The following is a 22,819-nucleotide window of genomic DNA, read 5'->3' on the forward strand; positions in this document are numbered from 1 at the left end:
GCAACACCGGCCGCAACGATACAGCAAGGAGGAGCAGACCATGAGAATGCTGCGGGGGACGATCACTATGCTCGGTGACGGCGACGGAGATCGTACTACTCGAAACGACAGAACGATAGTGTCCAAACCAGTCCAGGATGTTCAATTATGCGCATCATCGACCCGTACTCCTCCGTCGCCGAATCGACTCGTACGATTAAAAGGAAAATACGTCCGGGAAACCAATTTCCTTTTTCCGCGTAAGTATCGATCGCGTCGATAACGATGAATCTGTGATTGATCCTTGTGAAAGAATAAGAATAAGAGTCAAGTGATGATTCAGCGATCATTCCGGAGTAATCGGTATTGTGAGAATTTTTGTCGAACTTTAATTTGAGAAGCATACCGCACATTTTTTTCTTTTATATATGTTAATCGTAAGATAATTTAATTTATATATATAAGAAAAAATATTTTTTTTTATAAATTATTTTAATTAATTTAATCTTAAAAGATTTATTAAAAGAATTATTAAATATTTATTTATTAAAAGATTATTAAAAGATTTTTAATTTCAAGAATAAATCTATAGAAAAAATCGCAGTTCTTTTATAATTAATTATCTTTTTCGAGAAACCAGATATATTTAAGCGGAGGTTTCCGTGGGACGCCATTTGGTACCATGGGGACATTCTTATATGTTGCATTAATTAGTGGACTAATTAGAAAGCAATGATAATATAAAATATTTTAATATCCTTATTACTCATAATTGAAAACTAATTTCAATTTTTGATCGGCACTCTAGCATAATTAACATTCGAACATCATACAAAAATTCAAAATTGTTTTATCGATATTTTATATATTTATATTACTAGAAGAAAATCATTATATAGACTATTTAAATTTAATATGTTGATATCAAATATTTTAATATCAAATTCAAATAGCTGTAGTAGATTTGATACTTTAATTATAATTATATTTTAATTTCTAATCTTTATATGTATGTGTAATCCTATATTATTAGTTTATTGTTTAAAATGAAAAAGAAAAGGTTGCACTAAAATAAGAGTTCTTTCCTGTTGTGATAATAATAAAACGCTCGTCTCATTCGTCTATAATCAGGATTCGTCTAATTATGGTCTATGTGATCGCGAATTTTTTTATCAGAAAGAACGATCTCTCAATTTCACCGAATAATAGCATACTGACGCACGCGCGCGTTATCGAGCTTTGGTATTTCGAGATATAGCTATAGTTTCGATTTGTTCCCCGTTTATCTTTCTCCTCGTGTCGACACCCACGAGAGACTCCCGTCCGTGTCTCTGTGCGGAAGCAATCCTCTGTATAGGATGCGACAACGCGGCGCCAGCTAGCTTGACGCGCGCGTAGAACTTAGGTTCTCACCGCCGCTCGATTCCTGCTGCGATGACGTTTCGAGGAACGAGTGCAAGCACACTCGGTCCTCGACTTACGTAAGTTTCGACTTTACGTGTGATATCACCTTGGGACTGTCGCCACGAGGGCGGCGCAAAGGACACTTTCTAAAAGAGCGGAAAAAAGCTCGGCGCAAAAGTAATATTATTTTTGGAAAATAAACTATTTTATCTTGAGTGTCAAACATTGTTGATCGTTTTTCAAAATAAAGAAAATTTATATAAAAAAGATAGTTAAATTATTCTCCTACGATACTTGGTTTTGAAAAACTGGTGTAAATATGTAAAAGATATTCATGTTTCTACAAATATCGAACTGCGAAATATAATCGATTTATTTATTCTCGTAGAAGCTTTTTCTTCTTCAAAACAAAAATAAATATTTAAAATATTTTTATTTAATAATAAAGTATTTATAAATTAAACTATAAGAGATTAATAATAACTTTAAGATAAATGTTCTTCAAAATAAATGAAATAATGGAAATTTCTCTAAATGTTAATTAAAAGAATGAAATTTTAGTACGATACAAAATATAATATTATATTATTAAAATAGACATCTAATTAAACTTTTACATAGATATTTGAAAAATTATAATATAAATATATATTTGTATATAATTGATATAAATATATAGGTAAAGATGTTTCTATATAGCTATTTTTAGAAAAGTTAATTGTTTGTCGAAAAGAAGGAGAGGGAAAAAGAGATAGAGCATGGAACACATACATCTACGCATACAAAGTTATTCACCTTTCGGAAACACACACATATTTTCCTTCTTCGATTAAAGTTTCCATTAAAGTTTTCTAAAATTCTCTCATCCCTCCCATGTAAGTTATACGAATGTAAGCGTACGCGGAAGTTTAGCGGAGTTTCCACGTTACTAAAGTACTATCTGTATGTACTATCTATATGTATCGCTTAAAACGCATAGATACGAGTACAAGATCAGCGGACAGATGTACTCGTCAGTTCCCTTTCATGTCCAGGCCCAAATAGGGTAGAGGTAGAGAATCAAGTAACTCGGCGCCTACCGGCAACGGCAATGGCAGTAAACCTACTCGTCTCTATTACAACTTGATACACCCAGCGCATACATGCGATACGTATTCGCAGTAGGAGTAACAGATAGCGAGTATCACGAAGCGGCATCTCGACGAAACTCGCCGTCGTAGTTCGCAAAACAAAAATGACGAGACTTGCAGTCGTCGAAACGCTTTCGTGTGACAAGGAACGAAAAATAATAGGCGTAAAATGCGATTCGAAAAAAAAAACCTTGTACGCAAACTTAATCTGAGATAATGAAATAGCTATGAATATCTTGCAACAAATTTGATATAGAAATTATAGATGAAGTAATTCTCTCTGTCTTCAATAAAATAAAGAATAAAGTAAAACTTTAATTTTAATCACTTCTATCATTTAATTATTAATATCTAACGATTTTCTATGTTAAAAACAAATTATGTAATGATTATACGACATTTTTGCCTAACTACTACACGTATGTATTATTTAAAAAATATTTTTTCTCTTCACAGAAAATTATATATTGAAGATAAAAAATAGTAAATATAATAAAACATCTCTTTTTGCTTCACAAATCTATTTGAAAAGAATATTTGATATTCTTTCATAATTAAATAAAAAAAAAAAAAAAAAAAAAATCGGCACATACCCTACTTTGTTAATGCGTTGCCATAAACGATTAAAAAAATTCGAGAAAAAATGCGCTGCATATGTATTTTGTTATAATCTTAGTTTTGCGAATATGTACTTTCATATAATTTCTCACATATATAAGTTCTCATATAAAATTTTTATCTAAACACGCGATGATTTTTTTCCATTTCCGCGAAGTAGCATAAGGCACTTAACCTTGCATAAGTGCATAGTATTGCCATCTAAACTATGTCAACCGTATTGCGTAATGTACCGACTGCAAGCCCATCATGAAATAAAAGGAAACTTACCGACAGTGTAAAAGATGATGAAGGGACCTGCAACAATTCGCACGTCGTGTGCAACTTTCTCTCTCTCTCTCTCTTTCTCTCTTCTACCGTTTCTCTGTTTTCCTATTTCGCGTCGAGATCCACTTATTTCTTGCTCTGCGTGTTCTTTGCACCTTCTGTACATAAAGGAAAATGAGAATATTAATTGGTTGGATGTAAAATATCGAAATTCGTGAGATTCAGCATCGACGAAATATTACCGCTGCAGACTCGCATCATAAGAATCCGTTGGACGAATCCTCGTATCCATGAAATGAGCTCATGGGATTTTAACGCGTTACGGCAGACGTACGACACTTTACAAAACACTCGCGACACGTTTCCGCGTCTGAATTTCACTTTTAGACGATAACACTCACGAGAAATATACGATCGAGCGATTCGAACGTGATTCCACGATCCGCGACCCGTTCCGCGATCAACCGCCATTTGAAATCTTTTGAGAGAAGTGAACCGCGAACCGCGATTCGATTTCGAAGTATCGGAATGCGTCGGAACAGCGTGAATGCAGCGCGAATCGCAGTATCTATTAACTAGTTTATTATTCTAGAGATATTTTCTACAGATGTCTAAAATGATGAGAAAAAAGTATTGCGGCGCAAAAAATGTTGTTTCTACATACAAAAATAAATAAATAATAGTTTTATAAAGTAAATTATAAAATTTGAACAAAAAATATCTTGTTCATTGTAATATATACATATATATATAATTCTCGCAATGATATATATATATATATATATATATATACAGAATAATTCGTACAGCATATTATGACGCCGTGTACTCTCGTAATTTATATTCGCTTACGTGTCTCGGAGATAGCGTTTGCAAAAGTATCGAGAATGAAATTCAAATCTTTTCCAAGATTGAATTCGACGCGGGCGCCAGCTTTCGCGACCACGTACGCCGGAAGTGACGTGCTCGTAGCAGCCAGCCGATCTCCACATCACACTTGGGAGCAACGGATTGCCTCCTTGGGTGACCCACTACGCACACATATGATGTAACCCTCCCCCTCACCACCCCGCGGATTTCGTATAGCGCCCAAGCGCCACGCAGCGCGGCGCGCGCCGCGCCACTTGTCTGCGCGCACGTGTATACGTCAGGGTACGTATGGGAAATTTTGCGGTTTTTGAATAAAACACACAACACGCAATGGTGGTCTCGCAGGAGGTGCTTTCGAGGGCGGAGGAAATCGCCGATCAGGTGAGTTTTTTCAGCGCGATCGCGCCGTTTTTCCCATCGTCGAACGACTCGCGATCCCGTCGAATCCACGAAGAGAGAGAGAGAGAGAGAAAAATGGCACGAATTAAATCGCTCGTTCCCCGTGAACGAGCGAGCCGCGCTCCTGTCAACGTCATCGTCGCCCAGAGAGAGTATATTCCCATATTTTCGCGCGTATCCGCGATTTCTCGCGGATTATCCTTCGTAGCCGTGAAACACGTGGCGCGATTAAGCGATCGCGATTCGCGATGCACTTTCTATCGTTGTTCGCTAAAGTTGCAGGTTATGAATTCCACAGGTGCATTCGGAAATTCTGAGCGACGATAGTACTTAGAGCAAAAGTGAGCTAGGTCTCCGCTTTTTCCTTTTCTTATCGATCACATAGATATCATTTAGACAAACAAATGTTCAACAAGATTCAATATTTTCACACTTGCGTGGGTGAAATATACTCTATAATGATGACTGTGTGTGACTTTTCTCTCTCATATCTCTCTTATTATCTATTAGCATTTTATTTTATCTAGAAAGATGATCAAACAAAATTTTATTTGCTATTGAGAATGTTATATTTAAGTGGATTTCTTTCTTTAACATTTACAGGTTTGTCAGACATATGGATCATTATCCACTTTCACAGACCTACTTTTCAGATATTCATATATGATAATGTAACATGTTATTCACTGATCAGCAATTTTCAAAAATGTATGGGAGAGAATTCATATTAAATAACAAAAGTAAAATTTTTGATGAAAGAAAATAAAAAAATTGTCAGAAAACAGCTGATAGAAATATAATATTTCAGATACTTTGGCGCTTAAAGAGTTTTAAATAAAAATTTCTCAAATTCCATTTTGTCTTTTATCCATTCCTTGATACGACCGTATCAAAAGACACAGTAGTATAATCATTATTAAATTAAATAAAAAAAACAAGATATATTATTAAAAATATTTATTATTGTGACAGGTAATTCGCAATGGAAAACACGTGCTTCCAACATTAGCGCGATTGTGTCTCATTGCTACCTTCCTAGAAGATGGCTTGCGAATGTGGTTCCAATGGAGCGAGCAACGAGAGTATATGGACGCATCATGGGGTTGCGGAAAATTTCTAGCCACTGTCTTCGTCCTTGTAAATCTTATTGGACAACTCGGTGGATGTGTTATGGTGATTAGTAGATGGCGAGTCAGCATAGCCTGCGGCGTTTTGTTCTTCATTGTGATTCTACAGACTATTGCGTACAGCATTCTATGGGACATGCAATTCCTATTCAGGAATCTAGCGCTAATAGGAGCACTTCTACTGGTGCTGGCAGAATCGCGAGTTGAAGGTAGATCGCTCTTTGCTGGTGTGCCTAGTCTTGGTGATAACAAACCTAAGAATTTACTGCAATTGGCTGGTCGAATTCTGTTGGCATTCATGTTCATTACACTGATTCGCTTCGAGATATCTTTTCTACAAATCCTCCAAGACATTGTCGGCAGCATCTTTATGGTACTGGTAACAATTGGCTACAAAACTAAGCTGAGCGCATTATTACTTGTCGTCCTATTGACTGCATTGAACTTCTATCATAATGCATGGTGGACCATTCCTGATTATAAGCCACTCAGGGATTTTCTCAAATATGATTTCTTCCAGGTAAGTTTGTCTAATTTTATTAATCATATTTATTCATTTATACATAACTAAAATGTTGAATACTTCTGTAATATTAACAAAATATATATTTGTTACCAGACAGAGAGGATATTAGTCTTTTTACTTCTACATGAAATGCACTTTTTATTTATGTCAAAAGTAATTTTATTTATATGACTTAATTTTGATTTAATATTAATGATAGTATAGTATAATATTAGTATAATATATTCTAGTATAATATCAATATATTAATATAATTGTAATTTTTTTGTATAATTTATTCTCTCTCTGTCAAATCTTTTATACTTTATTAGTTCTTTATTATCTATAATCATTATATATACATATAAACACACACATACATATGTGTCTATAATGTATTATTTTCTATTACCAAAAATCAACAATTTTGATATATAATTTAATAATTCCTTATTTGTATTTCATTGTAGACACTTTCAGTCATCGGAGGTCTTCTGATGATAGTCTCTCTAGGTCCAGGCGGAGTATCGATGGACGAACATAAAAAAGAATGGTAGAAATAATCCTATTTATGGATGTGGTGGATACATCGTCAGGTTGTTAACACGAAAGTTAAAACGAATTACTGTCTCCCATTCCTGTCCCTTTGTACGCTCAAAGAAATCTTAAACCATTGTGTGTTAAACGACAAGACATTCAATGTGTCGATATCACCGGCCCAATGCAATTATTCTATTGTATATGACTAATCGGTTAATCGAAATTCGTATTTTAACACTATGACGAAAATAATAGAAAAGAGAAGGAAAAAGATAAGCACATACAGATAAAGATTATATTATCGATAATGGCATTGTACATATAACACTGCTAATGTGGATAATGTATCTTTTTCCATGTATGTTTTCATACATTTTTAATCATGGATTGAACTGATTGCTTTGAGATTTGAGTTTTAGTACCGGATAAATACTTCCACTGTTCCGGATTCAAGATTTACAAATTATCCGGGAGAAAAAATCCGTCAATTCTCTAGCTTTATTATAATTCTTTAACTTAACTCTCTTTCTTACTGTAAATAAGCGTTCCAGATTTGTTTTAATTATGACGAAAGAGAAAGAAGAAGAGAGAGGAGGAAGGTATTAGCGAGAAATCAGCGGGTTAAGGGTTTATTAGTTAGCTCCAATAATAACGTTATGCGAAAATAAACTGATCTTAAAATAGCGCGCGTCCGAGTCTCTCTACACGTCGGCAGAACGGGAAAGGGACAGAACGAAGGCAGGTGCAATCATATAAAGTTAATAAGCAAGGTGCAACTCTGCTATACAAAATAGTCAGTGAGAGGGTGCAATTTGAAAAAGTCTGAAAAAATGAGAGTCAAGAATCAAGGATGTAAACGAGTGCCTGTGAGCAAAGGCACCACTATTTTGTACGGAAAACCGTTTGCCTATGTATTAAGATCGGCGATACGTGACGAAAGATGCGATCATTGCCTACAAAGGTAAAATTGTTTTATCATATATATATATATATAAAAGAGAAATAATCTTGATAGAAAGTCGTCTCGTCCTTGTTATTCCTTCAGTCCCGATACAAATCTTATTCTATTATCTATTTGAATTGTTAAATTTTTATTTGTGACGTCTTTAATTTATTGGCATTACTCCTAACAAAATTATTATATATGTAATTTATGTGGATATATATTTTTCCCAATTTTTTTTTATTAGGATGACAATTGACATGTCAATTTATCAAATAAATATATCGTAAATGTAACTTATATAAGTTTTATACAGAGTTATATGCAATGTATATCTTGATTAAGAAAACATTTCATATTTGAATTTTGTGTATTAGCTATTCATAAAATTCTCTAAAATCATTGAAAATTTAGTATTAAATGCAGAATGTGAAGATCAATTTAGGTAAATGCCATGTTTTGTCAACCTAAAATTCTCATTACTATAAATAGATATATTAAGTACTACTTTAACTGCATTTTTTAAATTTGTTTATTTTATTTCTACAATAATAGTGAATATATTTTTATTTTATGTTAAATAAAAGTATGAAAATGTAATTTAAAAAAATATTTAAATTAAGATTTTCTTTTTTAATTATACTTTTCTATACTTTTTATGCATGTAAAATATAAATATAAATATGTAAAAGTTTTAAAAGATGAAAAGAAAGAGGAAGAAAGTAAAATTGTAAAAATTCAACTAAAACGATATATAAATTATTAAAGTCTCTTTAAATTCAAATCTCGTGCACACAAGTTGAAATCTTTATACGTATGTATATATTTATAAATATATATGTATATATATATAATATATAATATACATATATATATATAATTCATTTGAAGATTATCTGAAATTATGTCACGGATGATCGAGTTGAAAGACATAATAACAAAAATCCAATATAAAAATTACAGATTGGATAGAACATGCCGGTATTTCGTTTCGCTATAGTTTCGCAATAAAATAATGTATCTACATTAGGTTAGGTTAGGTTATTATTGGGAACAGAAAGCTTGAATGTTTCATCAAAGTCTTTCGCGTTTCTGCGTTTAAAATGAGTGACAATATACTAAAAAGAGGAACAATAATTTTTACTAGCAAACCGTTTGCCTTTGCTCTTAATTCGAAACACAGAACTACTCGATGTGACAATTGTTTGAAAAGGTATGAAAGAATAAGAATAAAATTGTGCGATATTTGTGATTTTATCATTTTGTAATTATTTTATAATTATTAATTATTTAGGAATAAATTGTTTTTATTTTATGCATGATAAAAATGAAACATTGTATAGATAAGACAAATAAAATGTTAGAGATAAGTATATATTTGATGTATGCTATCATTTTATTTCATCAACATCCATGATATAATTTATTGCAGTGGCAAATTATTAAAGTGTTCGGCTTGTCAGTATGTATATTATTGCGACCGCAGTTGTCAAAAAGAATCGTGGCCGATACATAAGGTAGAATGTACACATTTGAAGAAAATATCGCCAAAGATTGTGCCAGATGCAGCACGGCTTATGGCACGTATAGTTCTCAAGCTCAAACGAGGTGGGGCTGGCGAAGTAGGTTACTATACTGAAAAAAATTTCAGAAAATTTAAAGATTTAATGTCACGTAAGTACTTTTCTAATCATACAATTTTAGAGAATATATGTGAATGTGTAATTAACTTGTATTTGGATTGTAGATTATCCAAATCTAAAAAAAGATGCAAAGCGACTGGAGCATTTCACCACATTATGTGCAGTTTTATATGAGCTTCTTGGGGGAGAAACAATACCTAACATCGCAGAGTTGATGGGTATTTATGGCAGAATGTGTACTAATTGCTTTAACATATTAGATCTTAATATGAACACCATTGGAGCTGGTATTTATCTGGGAGCATCTGTGATGGATCACAGTTGTAAACCCAATGCAGTTGCTGTTTTTGAAGGGACTACTATCATTATCAGGACAATAACAGATCTTCCTTCTTTGGATTGGTCACAGGCAGGTATTGATGAAATAAAATACAAAGATTAATAATGCTGAAATAAACTAAAAAGATTAATAGCACTGGATTTAACTTTTCGATGAATATTATATAGTGACTTCTAAATATTCAATATAATTGATTCTATTTATAATAAAAAATTATTGATTAAAAGTGGATTAATATATCAAATGTCTTTTTATTCTGAAATTTATTGATATAATCTTATTTTATATACAGATAAAAATATCATACATCGATTTACTCAATTCTAACAAAGACAGACGTGAAGAATTGTACAATTCATATTATTTTTGGTGTGATTGCAAAAGATGTAAACAAGTGGAACCTATGGCTGAAGCAGCCACATGTCCAAATTTATCATGTGACTCTCCATGTCTAATTGAAGCTGATAATTGTGAAAAATGTGGTGCAAAAATATCAGAGGAATTTAAAAACACGTTTCGAGAAGTTACTGACTTTACTCTTCATCGTTTAGAAGAAATGAAAGCTATGGCTTGTATCCTTTAAATATTTATATATTAAGAAAGCTAAATAATATTTAGAATTTTAGAATAAAATATTTGTCTGATACAAATAAAATATATTCTTGATATTTATAATTTATCCTTATTAATGATAATAGATCTTGATGTTAGTAAAATATGTTTGAAAAAGCAGAAGAATATATTGCATAGATTTAATATACAGCATATTCGTTCTCTGGAAACAGCTCATATTGCAGCTATGAATTTAGAATATTGGGAAGATGCAGAATTATATGGCAAAGAACTTATTCCAGGATATTTGTGAGTATATCATTTTTATAATCTGCATAGCTAATTAGATAAGTTTTTTTATTTGAAATTGCTTTTTATATATTAATATATAGAAATTATTATTTTATGTTTTTCCTCTTCTGTGTTTCATTTATATTAAAATATAATAAATTAATAGAGTTCATATGTGACTGAGAATAATTAATGTATAATTAGTGTATCTCTCTATAATTAAATTAATGCATATCAATAATTGTCTAAAAAAGATGTGTTTATAGTGGTTAAGAAATAAACATTACAATATTGATATTTATATATGATTGAAGACATTGTGCTTAATTTTTAGATTCTATTATGGAGAAATACATCCCTTGACAGGATTGCTATATCTCACGATTGGGAAGATACAATTGCACTTGGAAAAATCAAAAGAAGCACTTAAAGTATTAAAAAAGGCAAGTGAGGTGTTAATGATAACACATGGTGATCAGCATTCCTTAATGAAAGAAGAATTAAAACCTTTGCTCTACCAAGCTATTATGGAATCGAATACAAACATTAACAGGGTGTAGCGATTTTAGAATTTTGTAAGTTTTTTTAGTAATAAATTATTTTTTTGATACATAAACTTGTGTGTGATCCATTCTCTCCTCCATATCGCTTAATTTTGGCGAAATAGCATTTTTTATTATGTGATAATAGATATATATTAATACATCTGTTAAAATATATGTTTATATATTTCATTGCATACTTTTGTATCATTTCTATAATATTAAGTATTAAGTTTTCCACTTGGGATCTGACAGGCCCGGTGGAAAACTGACAGTAAATCTATCAAACCCTCGGTCTGACATTTAATGCTGTCGCGCGTATCAAATATAAAGAAGCGAGCAGCATCGCTCGTCGCCTTCGTTGCCAGTTTGATAGGAAGGTGACAGAAAATAGTATATCTGTCTTTTTCTACTATCCGAAGCTAGTCGAAGCCCGAAGCCCGAAGCGCCGAGCTCACACATACGCGGTCTTACTTGTATACATTATCCCCTCCACTATAGTTGCGTGTTGCTTGAGTCTCCGTTCTGGCTTCTGGCATAACTGAATCGGACTTGTCAGGTCAGAGCCGCATCCAACAGTGAGAGGTTTACTCCATTCACGAAACTCGGAGTATAACATGTGGTAAGTATAATTGCTCGCGATTTCTCTACGATTCGAGTTTCATGTGAATTTGATGAATCTTCGAAAGGATCTTGCTTGTTTACGCACCTAGATATTTGCCAAACAATTTTCCGACGATAATATCGTTAAAAAAAAATACGCTTAGAATGTCAAGTTTCTTTCGCGAACTTCAAAATGGGCGTTAAAATATTTTTGCTCTAATATTTCAGAATATTATAATTTATGAATATGATATATTTCTTTATAGTTTATATATGATGCATAGAATTTACAATAAAATGTAATATATAATTCTTATAGAATAATCGAAAGATCTATTTATGGTTATTATTACTTGTGCGATATGTATATTTTAATTCATGCAAATATTCTTATTAATATATTTTAATAATTCAAAATTATGTAATTTTTACTTGCAATCATTAAAATATAATAAGAATATTTATATTACTATTATGCCAATATTTAGAATTACATTTATACTACATAATGTAAATATATATATAACATTATATTAATTTCTTTCCAGGCATCAACATTAATGCTTTGAACAATTGCTTCTTTGAAGATCACAATGTTTTCTGCTATTAAAAGATTAACTGGCAAATCGGATGGTATCGGCAATGTGTCTCCTAGGCCGGCCCATCAATCCATGCCAACAAGTCTTCAGAGAAAGTTTGCCAAAGGTGTACAATATAACAGTAAGTGTGCATATGTATATGCTTTTGAATGTAGACAATAGAATAGGGCATCGATTGTAATATGAACTTTACACATTATTTTTAGTGAAAATAATAATAAAGGGAGACAGGAATGTAGGAAAGACATGTTTATTCTATAGACTGCAAGGGCAAAAGTTTATCGAAGAATATATACCCACAGAAGAGATACAGGTGGCTAGTATACAATGGAATTACAAAGCCACTGACGATGTGGTAAAAGTGGAGGTATGGGATGTCGTAGATCGTGGCAGACGTCGTCGGAAATTGGAAGGTCTAAAGATGGATAATACTCCGACTAATGCGGAAAACGTTATCGAGGAACCAGCTCTAGATGCAGAGTTCCTTGATGTTTACAAAGGCACCAATGGTGTTATTATCGTGATGGATATCACGAAGAGTTGGACATTTGACTATGTTCAACGAGAATTGCCGAAAATACCAAGCCATATTCCTGTTATCGTTCTTGGCAATCACTGTGACATGTCGCATCACAGAACTGTCACCACAGATCATGTGACATACTTTATAGATACGCTACACGAAAGAACCGCACAAGTAATTAAATTCATAGCTTACACTATTAAGCAATATTTTGCTATGAATGAATAAATTTAAACTTGATGTGTCCTTACAAGTTTAATTAGAATCATTATTTATATCAGAAATTTTCAAATTTGTTTTATTCTAAATTTATAAATTAAATTTTTGCAGGTAAGATATGCGGAATCGTCGATGCGAAATGGCTTCGGTTTAAAACTATTGCACAAATTTTTCAATCTACCATTTTTGCAACTGCAACGCGAAACATTGTTGAAGCAGCTTGATACCAACGAGGAAGAAACGCGTCTAACCATTCAAGAACTCGATCTCTTCCAGGATGGTGACGACGCCGATTATAATAAATTCCTAGATAATCTTGTGAACCGGAGGAGAGCTCTTGCAGATTCAGTATCTGCTAGTAATCTAGTCTCAAATGTTGTTCCATCATCCATGAGTAGCTATCATCTTGCACTTTCCAATAATGCGAACTTCCCGAATGCCACCGGAGAGGTCAAAAGATCGGCTTCAATGCCCGGTCCAATTGGCGGCGGAACTCCGATCCCAATGAAAAGTTTGGAGATGAAATCATTACCGAAAAAAGAAAGCTCCGCGATAAATACGTTGAATAATTTATCAAATTCTATGAAAGCTTCGCAAATTGTGACATCATCTATTTCGCAAAATTCTGCTGCTAAAATAGAAGTAGCTAAACCGGCTGAACCCATCAATGACAATGGCGAGAGAAGAGATTCGCTCAATCGTCCGCCATCACTCATGTCTAAAATCTTTGGCCACAAGAAGGAAGATGAGACAGATGGAAAACTACCAAATGTTAAAAATCTTAACTTAAGTACACCATTGACTAGTGTTGAAGACTTTGTGCCAGATGATGGAATGTTGGATAGATCGTTTTTGGAAGATAGTAGCCAGGTCTCACCACAGAAGGTACAGCAAGAAGAAATAGATTCTGAAAGGTAAGTAAAAAGCTTTATAAATTATTAAGAATATATAATTAGTATTATTACTACGAATTCTCTTCTACTTTTTGATATATATCATCAAAATTATAATCAATATACTAGTACTGCTAATAATATAATCTTATTATAAAGTGACACAGAGACTGCAAATCCTTTAGTAGCTGGTTATGAAGATGACTTGTCATCCATTGAAGAAGTAACTTCTCCTATACAGCCAAAATTAGCAGAAAATCCGCTATTTAAACAAAAGCATAAACTAGAACCGCTATCAGGCCCAGAAATAAATATTGAGAAGTCAAATCAAATCACGAAACGCGACTCCATTTCTTCTATAGAGCAAGAATTGCGTATTTCGAATAATTACGAGCCGAACGAGCAGTCAGACATGAATTCAGACGTTATTGATAACTGGTTGCGACGGGATTCCAAATGGCGGCAGAGTCCTGAAGGAGGTGAAGATGTGAGCAGTACCAGTACAAGGAAGGACAGATTAGAATTGAGTGATAAGAGTTTAGATGTCAGCATGACAAGCTCCAATGTTCACCTGGAGCTGCTTGATGATACTAGCATGCGTCATATAAACTCTAATGCCAGTAGTCCAGTGATGAAGGAAAGAAAGAAACATAAAGAGAAGGTAATTATTTTGTACAATCTATAAAAGATTTTTATAAAAGATTTTTGGGGTTATATTGGGATATATTTTTCTCAATTTTATTGATTTAAGCTTACTTTCTATATGGGTTTAAAAAAATTTTTTTTATGTTATTGGTTTTAGGGGGATGACAAAGAGAAGAGGAAAAAGAAGAAAGCAAAAGACAAGGATAAGGATAAGGAAAAAACGGAAAAGACTGAAAAGAAAAAGAAACGCTCATCACACCGATCAAGGGACGAGAACAGAGAGCGAGATGAACTCGAGGAATTTTTAAACGGCTCAGCCACAAAAATCGGTATTGATATTGCTTACGAGGCGATTTAGCATTCCAACAAAATTATCGGTAATGTTTTTTAAAAGTCACGCGCATCTTGCAAAAAAAAAAGACTTTGCTCCATATAAGAGATTCCTTGATGTTAATGTATGTTATGCTATTGAAAACAAAAGAAGAAGATTATTATTGGTGCAAAGAAAATAATGTTTCGGGTTATAATTAATTTATAAAATATATTTATTTTTCACAAACCTAGTCGTACATGCGCTTTTAGACTGCGTTAGTTCGCATTTTAACCGGGCTCGGTTTGCTGAAGATTGTAATTTTACGGAAAATATGTTTTAACAATCAAGTCACTCATTTATATTGCATTTCTGATCTTAGATTTATGACAATTTTTAACGTGTATTTGAAAAATTGTAAATCATGAAGAGTTTCTTGTATGAATGGATATAATATGTGAATATCTTTTACCCAGTATGATAAAGTGATGTAATAATTATATGGCGTTGCAATGGTATACTTACAGAATTATTTAATTATATTTTAATTTTCTATATTTGTTTTTTTGTATTAAGGTTTATATATATTTATCGTTGATATGACATACATTTATAACTCCATCTTTAACTTAGCATATATATATTGTTCTTGTTAAATATATAATTTAAAATAAAAAGTTATCCTTCTTATATAAGACAGTGTTATATTAATGTGTTGTATTTTTTTCATAACATATTGTATATGTATAATGTATAGCATTGTGCAGTCATTGCAGCTTCATGTTAATAAATGTATATAAACAAATTGAATCTCTCTTATCTTATAACTACAAATGTGTTATAACATTTTACTTGTCAATTTATAAGTTATTTTATTATAATAAAAAAAGTTATAATTAGCTTTGAGATCTCTGCAAGATAGAAAAAGAAAGGAAACAAAAGAACAAAATCTTCGTCTCTTTCTAATGAAAGAAGTAGGGATAGCCAGAACAGTTGATACGAATAGCAATCATATGAGCAGAGCTGCGTTCAAAAAGGTCATCTTAATTTGATTATTACTCGGAATCACCGTTCAAAAACTTTAAAACATCTATAATCTATACCCCTACTATACACCTATACTACTTTAGGCTGTGTAACGAATAAGAAAAAAAAAGATATCCTGTTCCTATTCTTTCTCTTTTTTTATTTTATTTTTGTCATTAAAATATTAATAAGAATCACTCTGCCTACGGTACGTTCGGAAACATCACTCATGTACACACGAGTGTCGTTTTATCTTCGTCCAATGTTTAATTAACTGCGTATGATGTTTTGCGATTCTAATATATACTACGGACAGCGATAAATTATTACAATAAATTTTGTTTTTATTTTTTTATTATTCTTGGAACAAAAGTATCAAGCATTTTATGCAATATCGAATTATGTTTTTTATTTATAACTTTTATTTACGACTTTTTATTATTAATTAATATATTATTAATTATATTATTTAATTAATTTTTTAATTTATGTATGTTATAAGTATTTATATATATATATATATATATATATATATATATATATATATATATATATATATATATATATATAAATACTTCAATTATAATTTATTATCGCTGTAGTATATACTAAAATGACAAAACATCACGCGCAGCTAAAAAAATATTAATAAATCCACATAATATTTCCCCGCATTTTTCATCCACAATTATGTATTTAACACAGACATGCACCAACCGGCCGTTTTATCACGGCACCGAAAAGTGAATCTGGCCACGTAGTTCCGCCGGCTCTAAAATAAATCTAGTTGATGCTTCTATACGAACTAGAAAAAGTGCCTTTCGAAAAACGGCGGCATGGCCTCTCTCATGCTTCTCTCTGTTCTCTCTGTTTTATTAATGATTAAAAGTTTCACATCGTCACCGCGTGGGGTCTCTAATATCAATCCGGAGTTTGCCCGTCACTCCTGCTGACTAGCCGACTACTTTAATGTTTGGGTAAAATGGCGCTCACCGAAGTTTGCGGTATCAACTCTTTCGTTGATTTTGGCTATTTGCGAGAAAAGGATAAAATTGCCGGCGAGATCGAAGCAGTACTCTGCGTTGATACCACTGCTTTTCATCTGGCAGTGCCGCCGTTTATAAATGTAAGCGCATAATGATATAAACGATGTTTGTATAACATAAATTTGCAGCATCATGCAATGGTTCATATACATTCTGCAGCACATAAATGACACCGTTGCAATCTAATAATTTGACATAAGTTATTTTGCCACTGTTTTGTCACAAGTATGGGAGGATTTAGTTCTAATATTAATACTATGAAAAACTAATGTCAGAAGTTGAAAAACGAGTCAACCTTTAAGATTCCATTTTCTATGCCTTATTTGTACTTTTATGTTGAAAAAATTTAAATATATGATATAAGAATATGTGATTATATTTTAATTTTATAATCTTTTTTTATATGTATTCGTATATTTGTAGCCAGCTGAAACTCTCGGCCGTATAGCTGCAGGCACTGATGAAACTGGGAAGCATCTGAAGATCAAATTTGATCATGGAACCACAACTTTGGGCTTTCAATACCAGGGTGGCATTGTTCTGGCAGTGGATTCACGTGCAACAGGAGGACAATTTATTGGTAAAACATATATTTCATGTGCCCTCAATTAATAAATTATATCTTTGATAATAAAATAATTTAAAAATTTTTAATTGTTAAGACTAATTCTTACCTTGTTTTTCAGGTTCATCCACCATGAAGAAAATAGTGGAAATCAATGACTATCTCCTTGGCACTTTAGCTGGCGGTGCTGCCGATTGTGTCTATTGGGACCGTGTTTTAGCAAGGCAATGCCGCATGTACGAACTTAGAAACAGAGAACGTATTTCTATTGCAGCGGCAAGTAAACTCTTGTCGAATATGATTTATAATTTCAAAGGAATGGGTTTAAGTATTGGTAAGATACCATTCTTGACTCAAATCTAACCACTGTAAATTATGTGAAAATTTATGAATATGATTGCATATAGGTATGATGCTGGCTGGTTGGGATAAACGTGGTCCTGGACTTTATTATGTTGATTCCGAGGGCACTCGGACTCCAGGAAAAGTTTTTAGCGTAGGTTCTGGATCTGTATTCGCATTCGGCGTATTGGATTCTGGTTATAGATGGGATTTAACTGATGAGCAGGCTTATGAACTTGGAAGAAGATCGATCTATCATGCTACACACAGAGACGCCTATTCTGGTGGTATTATAAGAGGTCAGTTATAAAATAATAGGAGATGTATTTTGTACAAAATAGCTGCAATGTCTTAATATATATTTCATTTTACAGTATATCACATGAAATCAACTGGTTGGGTACACATCTCTGATCAAGATTCCAAGGATTTGCATTATGCCTACCAAGCTGAAAAAGCAGCGGAGCAGCCAAGCACATCCTCCTAGGTCTAATATATACATTGTACACATACTAATTGTTTATGAAATAAAGTGATTTCTATATATATAATTTACGCTAAATCATTTATCAATTGACACTATTATTTCAGTGTGTATTATACATTTTTATTAAACATAATTTACACAATTTTGTTCAACTTTTAATTGCATCTTAGCTTTTCATTAAAATTGAAACATATTTTTTCAATAAATTCTTTTCATTCTTCATATATTTCGTATCACATTGTAAAATGAATGTCCTATTTGATTCTGATATTAAAGGAATATAATTTGGACCATACATTTAATTACAAATTAATTAATTTCTGTGATTACACTTCTCTAATTATTATGTATGAGTACGTTACATATAAATCATATCGCGGGCATATAGGTATACGTCATTGCGTGCGTATTCAAGACGAGATACCGCGAAAGGAGTATAAACGATGCGTAGTAGTAATCCCCTCTCCGCGTTCGAAAACACGACGCATATGAGGCAAGTTGGGTCGGTTACCATTACCACTATCACTCAATCATCATCGGATCAGCGAAAGAGCGGTGTGAGTGCAACAACGAGCAACGAAGCAGTAGCAACATATTGCGAAAGAAATTCGATCGAACATAGACTTTTTGATCGATCTAAAGAGGACAGAATGTCGAGCGGAACGGATGAATGCAAACTGAAGGGTGGTCATCCTCCGGCAGGTTAGCGATTCCCTTGCATTTCTATCGCTACGAAACGTGGCCCAGATTAATGCGCGTTTACCAATCTGTCGAAATTCACCTGTCTCGTTCGCGATTTCTTTCAAGATCGATCTTTCGCTCGAGCCATTTTTAATGCGCATTTCACGCCGCGTGTTTGCTTCTTCCAGTAAAGGCGGGCGGCATGAGGATAACCCAGCATAAGACGCCGAAGGACGAGCGCGAGACGAAGCCTAGCAAGGATGTCGAAGAGAGCAGACCGTCTAGCAGGTAACATAAATCAACATCTTTTGTTGTGACGCATCATGCAACGCGTCACAACACTCATTCTTTAACATGGATCCGATAATTAGCCGCTTGCTTGTCAAAAACAAGATAACAGCTGGACCGCAGACGGCAGCTCGCGCACACGGTCGGTTTAAAGAGAGACGACGGGGGGGGGGGGGACACGACGGAAAAATTCAAATCGTTCATACAAAGGAATCGTTTATAAATCTAATATCTAACAATAAGATCGACTCTACAATTATAACTTCGATCGCAGCTTGCCGTATCTCAAATGTACGTGTTTATTTTTGTTTTTTATATCTTCAAACGATACAAAAATTGTAAGATATTGTATAAAAAATTTACGTGACTTCGCTGATTAATTCATGTCTATATCCATCCAATTCTGACGATAAGCGAAATTTTATGTTTACATGACATAATATCGCGCAATCGAAAATAAACATATTGCGTCTGATTGTGAATAAATATCTGCACTGAAAATGCGAATCCGTATTTATACGAAGCACAAACCAAATTAGACTCAAATAATTTAATGATTAATCATGCATGTTGTAGCACAAATATCATAAAAAAATTTCTCTCTTTTTGTAATAATAAAAATACTTAAAAAATTTTTAATAATATAAAAGAATATGTAATATAAAAAAAACCAATAATTGATATAAAAATATACAATATACAAAATCTGTTTTTAAAATGTAACATTTGGTTTCTGATTCAACGACATTAATCATGTTTGCAACCGATAACGATAACATATTGTATATAAAAATGCTTGTTTAATATAGGGTATCAATATCTTTACTTCTTCGATAAAATCATTAAAATTGTGAATATTTTATTGTATCGATATCGCTTGCAATAATCAAGAAGATAAAACAATGTCCAACAATAATCCTTCAAGTATAAACAGGAGAAAAAATATATCATTTATATCATAATTCATTTCTGATTAATTGTTAATATGCCGATGCTTTGTATACAAACTTGTATATAACTTTGAAGTATTGAAAAAGTAAGACAAATTAGAAGTATCTCGATGCTATCCTATCTCTAGTCGTATGTAACGGGAAAAGATATTTTAATGTTTTTGCAGTCCGCCGAAGACGATAATGATTAGCGGTGTTCCAGCCAAAGGGAATGCCGATTTTCCGCCGGAAGCTGTGCAACACTTTCATGAGAAGCCTACACCGACGCATGATGCACGACTGGCGCACTATTCGCGTCCCATTATCATTCAACAGCCCAGAAAGTGAACTGCATTTTGCAAATCATACATTGAACTAGTGGATCTCGGTCCACAGAGTCATCCGTTGAGTTTATGCGAGAAAGAAAATTATAATTATATAAATATATATGGGAGATATAAGTAAGTGTGTGTGTGTGTGTGTCTATACACACATACATACACATACATACATATAAGCGTACTTAAAAGTCTTTAAAAAAAGGTTAAAATCGAAGAATTTGGATTTCGTGCGGTAGTTTTGCGCTGCTTGATTCTTGATCTTTTAACCGATGATTACTATTCTTTTTATAACTAATTAACTCTATATATACACACATACACACACACAAAGGGTGTCCGATAATAACCGTATCAAGTCTCGTGTGCAGATAGAGCGGGTAAAACCGAAAAGTCCTTTACCATTTTGCGATTTCCGTAATAATTATTAAAAATTAATTAAAGAAGACCAATTCGCGTTCCTTGATTTCACCTGTTCTACCTACATACATCAGTTATTATCGGATACCCAATATATAGAGTTAGTTAGATTGTCGGTTAAAGAATTAAGAGAGCACGATTTCGTATACTTGGATATTAACCATCTTGCGAGAGATTACTATATTGTTAACAATGAAAAAGGAAAGTTTATTTTTTTGGACGCCATAAGATTCCTGCACCGGCATTTAAGGGGCTTTTGCGAATATATTTTTAACTCGTTATCGTTTTTATTTTATTGTTCCTTCTTACAAACACAATGTTTGCTATGATTATATTAAGTATTATTATACAATATTACACAATACGATCACTATTTTTGGGACCAGTATATACTGCGATTCATGATTAAAATTTTTGCACTTAGTTATATTTTCAACTTTGTGCTATCTTTTTTCTTTTTATTTTAGTATCCACCTGACCATAGAATAGAAATTCAATGCGTTAATATTATTTTGGATTTCAGGGAATTGAAATTTTTCGTTAATGTATATATCAAGACTATAAATGTCGAGTGAGATTCGTAATTGGTGACAGTTTGTATAATATTTTAGAGAGAATAAACATTCGTATATATACGAAACTAATGGATTGTATTTTAATTTTTTTTGTCTGTATTTGTTGGAATTATTATTAATCATTCAAAATGCACAAATTAGGATTTAATTCTATAATAAAACATTTATTTGTTACATAATAAATTAATATAATAGAAGCAAAATAACAACTTCATGATACTCACTGATGATATTATTACAATGTTATCCTAAAATCCACGGAATAGGAAAAAGAATCATTATTGACTTTTCTGAGATACACTTTGTTGTTTTATATATTCTTGCACAGTTTTCGAAATACTCTGCACACCATTAGTCACATAAGTTGGAGTATTGGACAGAAATTTCATGCTCGCTATGACTCCCTTATTCCATGATGATTTGACAGAGTTGGAAAGATCATCGGTACTTGGCAATGGTGGTAGCTATATAATAATTTAATAATTTTTTCTTAGATAAATCTAATAAAATGTTGGAAAAAAACATAAGTACTATAATATAAATATGATATGCGAAAGCAAAAGATTCATAATACCATTGTACATATAAATGTAAATATGACTGAATATCAATATTGAAACTAATCATTTTAAATTTTATTCAACTAGTATTTGACTTTATTATTAAATGTCAATATTTAATAAGGATTAAATTATTATATTATTTAAATATGCTGAAAAAATACATATTGCAGAAATTGTTAAAACACACCTCGTTCACGACTTCTTTGGGAATGTTGTCCTTAATATAAGGCGCGACATTATTGTAGATCTTTCCGTACAATTGCACGCTATCTTCAGATTTCGACCACAGGCCCTGATGAACAGTATAATAAACAATACCTCCTACGAGGGTGGCTTTGACAGCAAACCTGCAGACATAACCTCTCGTCATGATTCAATTTTGATTCGTAGAACGATATAGTGTGCGAATACCGTGACAGCGTGTCTTCTCTACTCCTCAGCGAATGTACTAACCGCACGATACCCATTATTCAGTCAGAAATCACTTCGATAAGTGTATTCAAAACCCTCTAAAATCCGCCATCTACCATGTAAGAAAATACGAAAATAAGACTTATGTAAAGGCCGCCATATTTTAAGTTAAATTTCTCGATTCGAGATCGAGATTAATTTGTGTT

At 32.6% G+C, this 22,819-nt stretch overlaps 6 protein-coding genes across 10 annotated transcripts; 5 read left to right on the forward strand and 1 right to left on the reverse strand.

The window, feature by feature from the left end:
• The first annotated feature begins 4,507 nt into the window (after positions 1-4,507).
• Positions 4,508-6,863, forward strand: Surf4 (Surfeit locus protein 4). 3 transcript variants are annotated; one of them, XM_070315564.1, is made up of 3 exons: positions 4,508-4,649; positions 5,640-6,314; positions 6,770-6,863. In XM_070315564.1, the coding sequence occupies exons 1-3, from the start codon at positions 4,599-4,601 to the stop codon at positions 6,854-6,856; spliced, it is 813 nt and encodes a 270-aa protein (XP_070171665.1). In that variant the 5' UTR covers positions 4,508-4,598; the 3' UTR covers positions 6,857-6,863. The 3 variants fall into 3 exon arrangements, with proteins under 3 accessions (XP_070171665.1, XP_070171668.1, XP_070171667.1); XM_070315567.1 differs by lacking the exon at positions 4,508-4,649 and adding an exon at positions 4,782-5,017; XM_070315566.1 differs by lacking the exon at positions 4,508-4,649 and adding an exon at positions 4,782-5,008.
• An 806-nt stretch (positions 6,864-7,669) lies between these two features.
• On the forward strand, positions 7,670-11,212 carry Smyd3 (SET and MYND domain containing, class 3). Of its 2 annotated transcripts, XM_070315563.1 has the most exons (7): positions 7,784-7,800; positions 8,813-8,995; positions 9,215-9,456; positions 9,530-9,834; positions 10,058-10,337; positions 10,464-10,626; positions 10,943-11,212. In XM_070315563.1, the coding sequence occupies exons 2-7, from the start codon at positions 8,886-8,888 to the stop codon at positions 11,166-11,168; spliced, it is 1,326 nt and encodes a 441-aa protein (XP_070171664.1). In that variant the 5' UTR covers positions 7,784-7,800; positions 8,813-8,885; the 3' UTR covers positions 11,169-11,212. The 2 variants fall into 2 exon arrangements, with proteins under 2 accessions (XP_070171663.1, XP_070171664.1); XM_070315562.1 differs by lacking the exon at positions 8,813-8,995 and having other exon boundaries at positions 7,670-7,800; positions 10,943-11,203.
• A 470-nt stretch (positions 11,213-11,682) lies between these two features.
• LOC138944690 (rab-like protein 6) lies at positions 11,683-15,593 on the forward strand. The gene is made up of 6 exons (XM_070315568.1): positions 11,683-11,772; positions 12,302-12,473; positions 12,559-13,049; positions 13,206-14,008; positions 14,147-14,648; positions 14,790-15,593. The coding sequence occupies exons 2-6, from the start codon at positions 12,347-12,349 to the stop codon at positions 14,988-14,990; spliced, it is 2,124 nt and encodes a 707-aa protein (XP_070171669.1). The 5' UTR covers positions 11,683-11,772; positions 12,302-12,346; the 3' UTR covers positions 14,991-15,593.
• A 1,311-nt stretch (positions 15,594-16,904) lies between these two features.
• On the forward strand, positions 16,905-18,472 carry Prosbeta5 (Proteasome beta5 subunit). The gene is made up of 5 exons (XM_070311450.1): positions 16,905-17,094; positions 17,438-17,594; positions 17,701-17,913; positions 17,987-18,220; positions 18,296-18,472. The coding sequence occupies exons 1-5, from the start codon at positions 16,951-16,953 to the stop codon at positions 18,406-18,408; spliced, it is 861 nt and encodes a 286-aa protein (XP_070167551.1). The 5' UTR covers positions 16,905-16,950; the 3' UTR covers positions 18,409-18,472.
• A 356-nt stretch (positions 18,473-18,828) lies between these two features.
• LOC138944691 (death-associated protein 1) lies at positions 18,829-21,708 on the forward strand. Its single transcript, XM_070315569.1, has 3 exons — positions 18,829-19,110; positions 19,278-19,377; positions 20,495-21,708. Exons 1-3 carry the CDS (start codon positions 18,852-18,854, stop codon positions 20,652-20,654), a joined length of 519 nt encoding a protein of 172 aa, XP_070171670.1. The 5' UTR covers positions 18,829-18,851; the 3' UTR covers positions 20,655-21,708.
• Positions 21,709-21,853: 145 nt separating this feature from the next.
• Positions 21,854-22,780, reverse strand: LOC138941624 (MICOS complex subunit MIC13 homolog QIL1). Of its 2 annotated transcripts, none has more exons than XM_070311464.1 (3): positions 22,614-22,780; positions 22,390-22,549; positions 21,854-22,103 (listed from the first exon to the last, which is right to left on the reverse strand). In XM_070311464.1, the coding sequence occupies exons 1-3, from the start codon at positions 22,667-22,669 to the stop codon at positions 21,918-21,920; spliced, it is 402 nt and encodes a 133-aa protein (XP_070167565.1). In that variant the 5' UTR covers positions 22,670-22,780; the 3' UTR covers positions 21,854-21,917. The 2 variants fall into 2 exon arrangements, with proteins under 2 accessions (XP_070167565.1, XP_070167572.1); XM_070311471.1 differs by having other exon boundaries at positions 22,656-22,779.
• Between the last annotated feature and the right edge of the window lie 39 nt (positions 22,781-22,819).

This window comes from Polyergus mexicanus, unplaced genomic scaffold (assembly GCF_030449975.1).
Source record: "Polyergus mexicanus isolate NDT 795.1 unplaced genomic scaffold, iyPolMexi1.0 SCAF_2, whole genome shotgun sequence".
Classification (NCBI taxonomy): domain Eukaryota; kingdom Metazoa; phylum Arthropoda; class Insecta; order Hymenoptera; family Formicidae; genus Polyergus; species Polyergus mexicanus.